Here is a 6,879-nt window from a genome sequence, read left to right as displayed (position 1 = left end):
TTTTCTCCTCATTACATTTGACAACGTCTCCTTACACTCACAACACCCACACTAAATAGCCTTCCACAACACCCACAGATGCTCGGACGCAGGGCCCCTGGATCTTGTTTGAGGGCCCTCATACACACTCTCAGTTACACCGCCATCCACTTCTCCCAGACCACTTCCAGTCAAACTCCCATTACCACCTCCCTCGACTACCATCCTCCCAAATCCTACTCACTATCTCATCTACCCCTTCTAACTCTTGTCCCAATATCTCTCATAACTCTGCCACCAAATCACTAACCTCATTTACACTCCTGCCAAACTCCAGATGAGACTCATTTATACTGCCAACCACGTCCTTACCACCTGATTCCTTTCACTGGTGAAACTTCACTAAACCTTGACGATTCAAACCAACATACACTATAAGTATCATTCCTCCCCTCAAAGTTCATCTGTATTGCACGCCTTATCCACCATTTTTACCCTAACACTAACCCCTCTATCATGCAGTTCACGTTTCTCCCTTTCATTCCCTTTCCTTACCTTCTTCCGCTTTCTTCCATACTCAACCAACACTAACTGCCGATCTCCCAGACCCATTTGCTCACTGATGCTCGGCTCACATTTATTCACTTCAAACCACTCACTCATCACCTTCTCCCGAACATACTGTTGCATACTAGAGGACCTACCCAACTGAATCTCCTTAACACCTAGTTTCCTGAATTCCCAGCCTGACTCATCCTCTTACGCCTACACAGACTCTCCAAGTGACCCTCCATTCCACATTCAACACACTTCGCACGCGGCTCCTTACACTTCCTAGCATAATGCCTGTTCTTCCTGCAGTTGCCACAAACCACATTCATACTGGTACCCCGACATCCACTAGCTATGTGCCCTACCTGCCCACACCTGTAACACTTAATATCCCTATCTTTTTTACACTCGCTCACCAAATACCCTGTATTCCCACACCTGAAACACGCTCCTAACGCCCACCGACATTCATTCTTCCTGTGTCCTGGCTTACCACATCTGTAACAGTGCTGCTCTCGCTCACAACTAACTTACCCTACTCTTCCAACACTTGCACTCCTATCTCTTTTAGGGCTAACTACACTCACATTACTTGCTCTAACACTCCTATCAACCACTCGCTCTGCCATTCGCCTTGGCCCTTCTAAAACTGCCTCCCTATAGCTCTTAAACTCTGGTATAACCTCAGCTACTTCAGTCCTAACACTATCACTTCTACTCTCTTTCATATACTTATCTAACTCATAATCCTCAACCATTTTCTCAACTGTCGTTCCACGTCAACCTTTCATTCGTCCTTCGCATTTTCTCCTTACATTTCAGATTTGTAAACTCATATACGCTTTCTGGTACAGTCGCCAACAACTTTCGCACTAACTCCTTAATCTCATTTATCCCCTCATCCCCAAACTTTTTCCTAGCTAATGTTTCCAACCTGCACACATACATCGACAATGACTCACCAACATTCATTGTTGCCTCTTCAAAATCTTGCTTTCTCTTATATCTAACGCTATTCTTTATCCTCTTTTCCTGTTCTACAATCCTGACTTTCATACTCTCATATGGCACATTTCCTACACTCATCATTACCCCATACATACTCAACAAAAATCCTGTCAAAAAGCTACCTAACTCTCTTGCCCAGAATCTCTTGTTATCCCCATACTTAGCCTCACAATACTTCTCATATTCCTTGAAAAAGTCCCCTATGTCCCTACTACCATATTCCTCATATTGTGCACATAGAAGCACCTCTCTCATATACACGGCCTTTCATACGCTCACTCTCACTCTCACTCTCACTCTCACTTTCACTACTTCCATTCTGACCCTTCTTTCCCTCTTCCGAATACAGCAAGTCCACTTCCATACTCACGTCCATACTCTTGATTACGCTCTTTTTATCCTCCTTCTTTCTACCCACCTGTTTCCACTCACCACTATCTGAATCGCTCTCAGCCCTTTTCCCAATGTATTCAGTCCTAGTCTCATCCTGTCTGTCACCCTTACTAGCCTTCTTTCCCTTAGTCTTCTTCTTTTCCTCAGCCCCATTCTTATTCTTGTCCTCAAGTTTATCCTTAACCTGTGTCTTCCACATCTTTCCCTTACTTATCACAACCAAATCACCTTCGTCACTCGTACTCTCTCCACTCGCTCTTCCACTTTCTTGACCACTCCTGGCCCGTCACAAGACCCAGTAGGCCTACCTCCTACTGCTCCCTCTCCCATGAATTCCTTCATCATCTCCTCCACTGCATTCATGATTACTCCGAATTTTTCGTCCATTTTCTCAACCATTTTCTCTTCCGCTCCTTTCACCTCTTCTTTCATTTCCACTTTCGCACTCCTTAGCATTCCTCTCATTTCCTCTAACTCAGTCTTCAGCTCCTCACACTCTACCCTTAACCTCTCATTCTCCACTTCCAATCTTTCCTTAGCTTCCCTTGCCAACCATGACTCCTCTTATTATTAACAGTAATCCAATTCCTGGTGATATTTCAGAAATTAGTCATAACGCAAACTTGTTTATAAAAGAAATAAAAAAATCAATGACTACGTTTATATTGGCGAACTGTCATCTACCCTACCTTGCTGTCTAATTAAACATAAAGTCTTTCCTTAGCAAAGCCTTCAATTGTAAATGTACTGTAAATTTATTTAAGATTTAAATGCTTTTAAATATAAGTACACTTAAATTTACATATTTTTAAATGTAAATACATTTAAATTGTGAATGATAAATATATTCCAATATCCATCGGGCTTACAAAATGAAGTACTCATGGTTTTATCCGCGTAATTCAACTCGTGTGTCGTCAACTTATTGAGAAAATTGAAAAAATCCAAAATGAATAAAAATAGAATGATCGAAATCTGAAATATAATTGTTTGGCCCACGTGAAATTCCGCCCAAACTGGAAATCATACTGGAATGTAGTTTAATGCAGTGATATTCAATTCATGTTGCATTGAATTTCATTGTAGTTCAATACAATGAAATTCGCATTTCATTCCAAACAGGACGAAGATGTCAGTAACCCATGGTCAGATTTGGATCAAATTGACTGAACTTTGAAGGGTTCAGTGTTCCTCACGCGTTGTACTGTAGGCATTACTCAACGTCCTTTGCAGCATCCCTTCGGCCCCAAGCTGCAACCTCTTTCATTCCTTTTACCGTACCTCCGTTCTCATTCTATTTCTTCCATCCCACTTTCATCAACCCTCTCCTGACAATTGTTTCACAGTGCAACTGCAAGTTCCTCGTTGGACGAGTAGTTTTCGCGCTCGGCTACCACTCCGGAGGTCCGAAGTTCGATTCTCGGCTAGGCCAACGCGGAATCAGAGGAATTTATTTCTTGTGATAGAAATTCATTTATCGATATAATGTGGTTCGGATCCCACAATAAGCTGTAGGTCCCGTGTCTAGGTGACCAATTGGTTCTTAGCCACGTAAAAATATCTAATCCTTCGGGCCAGCCCTAGGAGAGCTGTTAATCAGCTCAATGGTCTGGTAAAACTAAGATATGCTTAACTTTAGTGCATCTGCAAAAGGTTATCCTCATGTTATCACAGTAAACCTTTCAAACGTTCTGACTCTCAGTTTTCCTTTCAGTGTTGAATGACCTCTTCATAGGCCCCAGCGCTTGGCCTTTGTCCTAAATTTTTGGATATATTCAAAGTTTCAGTTATTGAAAAAGCACAGCCGGATTTTCAGTTTTTCTTTTCTTTAATCTGAAAGATTTGCTGTGAATTGTCAAGCCACGCATGGGATACTTTCGGCCATCCAGCGCTAAAGGCATTGAAAAGAGAGAGTTGAAATGGTTGGACAGCAAGATATAATGAGATCCAGAGTATAGATGCAATGAAGCACAAGGATTTGAAGGTGGAATTGGGAGAAAGCTCCCACAGTTAAAGGTGCTGGACAGCACGACTGAAAAATGGAAGCAGGAGTATGTTTAACCAGCCTCCCGGATGTCGTACAGGTGGAACTTCTTCAGAAGATGCAGTGCATGACTACGCTGATACAATTTCACTTGTATTTTAAAACTTTACATACATTATACGTTTATTTATTTATTTGTTCATTTAGCTGTTTTACTAATAACTGATCTCCTCTTTCTGTATTTCCCATCACCTTCTGATATTTCTTTCGACTGAGCACCATATTCTTTGGAAGTTTGAATTTCAAGTGGACTTGTTCCATGTGAAGAGGGCTCATCTTTTGAGTAATAATAATAATAATAATAATAATAATAATAATAATAAAGTGCAAGGCTAAAAAGTGCATGTAGCTAGGACCGAAGGAACGCTGCAAGCACCCTATTGTAATGCCTGCAGTACACCAAGATACATTTTGAGTGTTCTTTTTAAAGCCTTCAAAGTTGCAGGCCCGAAGATTTTATAATAATCTCCCACCTGAATTACGGTAGACTGAAAGTGTATCAAGTCTTTCAAGAAAAACTAACGACTGTCTCTTTCTAGAAGACAGTGGTAACTTTTGGAACGACTTGATTTTCACCCTCAGTATCCTTGTGTTATTTTTACGCGATAAAATGCTTAGCGTTTAAGCGTCTTTTATCGAGCAAACTGCGCTAAATTCATGGACACTCTAGTGCGAAATATAAGCGTCAAGTTTCATTTATCTTTTATCGTTTCTCTTTTTTAGAGACGCCGCTTATGTACAAAATGGTAATGGGAAGAATTATATATATAAAAAAAAAAATCCATGACATCAAAAACCATGAATTTCATGCCAGTTACTGAAAACTATCTTTGGACTTTGCAAACCCATTTGCCTCGCCGTCAGCACCACAGTCAACAGAAAGTATCGCTCGCAATAATTGTCATTGACACATTGTACTGTCTAAATAAAATAACAGCAATGAATGCATTCCATCAATACGTGTTATAACCGACACTCTTGTTTGCAAAACAAACTCATAAACAGTAGGTGCATTTTGCATTGTGTGGATTCAGTCCTTTGAAACACCCTTGTGTTGCTGAATAAAATTGACGCTCACTGAATTTAAAATTCAAATTTAAAAGGGGGAAAGGGAGTTTTCAGTTAAAATGAGTAATTGATTTTATTTTTCGTTGGGCTGCATTTTTCGAAGGGGAGATTGTGGCCTCAATGATTAATAAAAAAAGAAGAAGAAAATTTTCAAAGCGTTTTGTCATCATCAAGACAGATTACTGAGAGGAAATTCCAGTGCAGTGAAATATGGTCTGCATATCTCAGCAAGGGGTTAGAGAGGAGAGAGAGAGAGAGAGAGAGAGAGAGAGAGAGAGAGAGAGAGAGAGATGCAGCAACTGTGACAGAATGATTGGCACTACCACTAATATTGCTATTACTACATACAAACACACACACACACACACACACACACACACACACACACACACACATATATATTATATATATATATATATATAATATATATATCATATATATATATATATATATATATATATATAAAAGTACCTTATACCCTCACAGTTCTAAAAGAGAGAGAGAGAGAGAGAGAGAGAGAGAGAGAGAGAGAGAGAACTCAGTTTAGAAATAAATAAAGGAACAGAGAAAGAAACAGAGAAAGAGAGAGAGAGAGAGAGAAGAGGAGAGAAGAAGAGGAGGAGAGAGAGAGCGAGAACTTCAGTTTTAAATAAATAAATAGAGAGAGAGACGAGAGGAGAGAGAGAGAGAGAGAGAGAGAGAGAGAGAGAGAGAGAGAGAGAGAGAGAGAGAGAGAGGTGACACATTCTCAGGTTAGTTACCGGCATTGAAATAAAAATAAAAATATCGCTTTAACGAGTCCATCTTAAAAACAAAAACAAAAAACTCTGATCACTCACTCAGTAATTCCGCAATTTACTCCAGAGCCTCCTTTGAAGGATCTCTCCTCCTGAAAGGAAGCTTAGGATCTCATTAGGAGACTGAAACCTGTATTCAAACATAATGTTTGCATTAAGCGAATATGTGAGTATGCAAAGAACCTCTCTTAGGGGGGAATTTGTGAGCTTTCGAAACACTGTTGTGTATTGGTAAATGCTTTCACAAATTCTTTACGTACATAAGTAAGATTCGTGTACATTCACGAGTATGGGAGTCTGTGTGTGCGCGAGAGGGCGTTAATTAAAGCAGATATCAAATTTAATAGCGCATGAAATTAAAACTCACTACACATGTTTTCATAGCGCCCTCATAAAACACTTGGGAAGGACTTGTAAAATGTCTTTTGGCCTAGAGGAGATGATTAAAACCACAAAGACAGAGAGAGAGAGAGAGAGAGAGAGAGAGAGAGAGAGAGAGAGAGAGTTCTAAACTCTGTCTTTTCCAACTGTGGTTATTGATCATCAATTTCTTCAAGGTAATGGTTATTTAAATTGTAAAGTAATGTCAATACTTGCAGGATTTGTATTTAATTAAATTGTAAAGTAATGTCGGTATATACAGAATTTGTACCTGATTAAATTGTAACGTCATGTCAATACTTACGGAATTTGAACTTAATTAAATTGTAAAGTAATGTTAGTACATACAGAATTTAGACCGATGGATGTAGCTCAAAAATATCCAATCAATACACGTAAATGTTTAGATATTCTTACATAAAATAAACTGAACTAATATACCGAATATTGATATTCAATCATATAATCATATAAAAACAACTTGTTATTGTACTATTTATTGTGCGAATATTATTTATTATAATATATACCAACAAAACTAACTCATTAGCAAAATTATATCAGTGCTTATAGATGTTTAAAGTTAGGGTAAGTTCTTTTAGATATAAGCTGAAGAATCATATGGAAAGACATTATAAACTTTTTCACTTACTCGGG

At 39.1% G+C, this 6,879-nt stretch overlaps 1 protein-coding gene across 1 annotated transcript; it reads right to left on the bottom strand.

The window, feature by feature from the left end:
• Window positions 1–704: 704 nt before the first annotated feature.
• On the bottom strand, window positions 705–1,617 carry LOC135212237 (CCHC-type zinc finger nucleic acid binding protein-like). Its single transcript, XM_064245680.1, has 2 exons — window positions 1,494–1,617; window positions 705–955 (listed from the first exon to the last, which is right to left on the bottom strand). Exons 1-2 carry the CDS (start codon window positions 1,615–1,617, stop codon window positions 705–707), a joined length of 375 nt encoding a protein of 124 aa, XP_064101750.1.
• Between the last annotated feature and the right edge of the window lie 5,262 nt (window positions 1,618–6,879).

This window comes from Macrobrachium nipponense, chromosome 40, assembly GCF_015104395.2.
Source record: "Macrobrachium nipponense isolate FS-2020 chromosome 40, ASM1510439v2, whole genome shotgun sequence".
In the NCBI taxonomy this organism is placed as follows: domain Eukaryota; kingdom Metazoa; phylum Arthropoda; class Malacostraca; order Decapoda; family Palaemonidae; genus Macrobrachium; species Macrobrachium nipponense.
The sequence above is the reverse complement of the archived record's forward strand: the minus strand, read 5'-3'. Positions and strand labels throughout refer to the sequence as shown.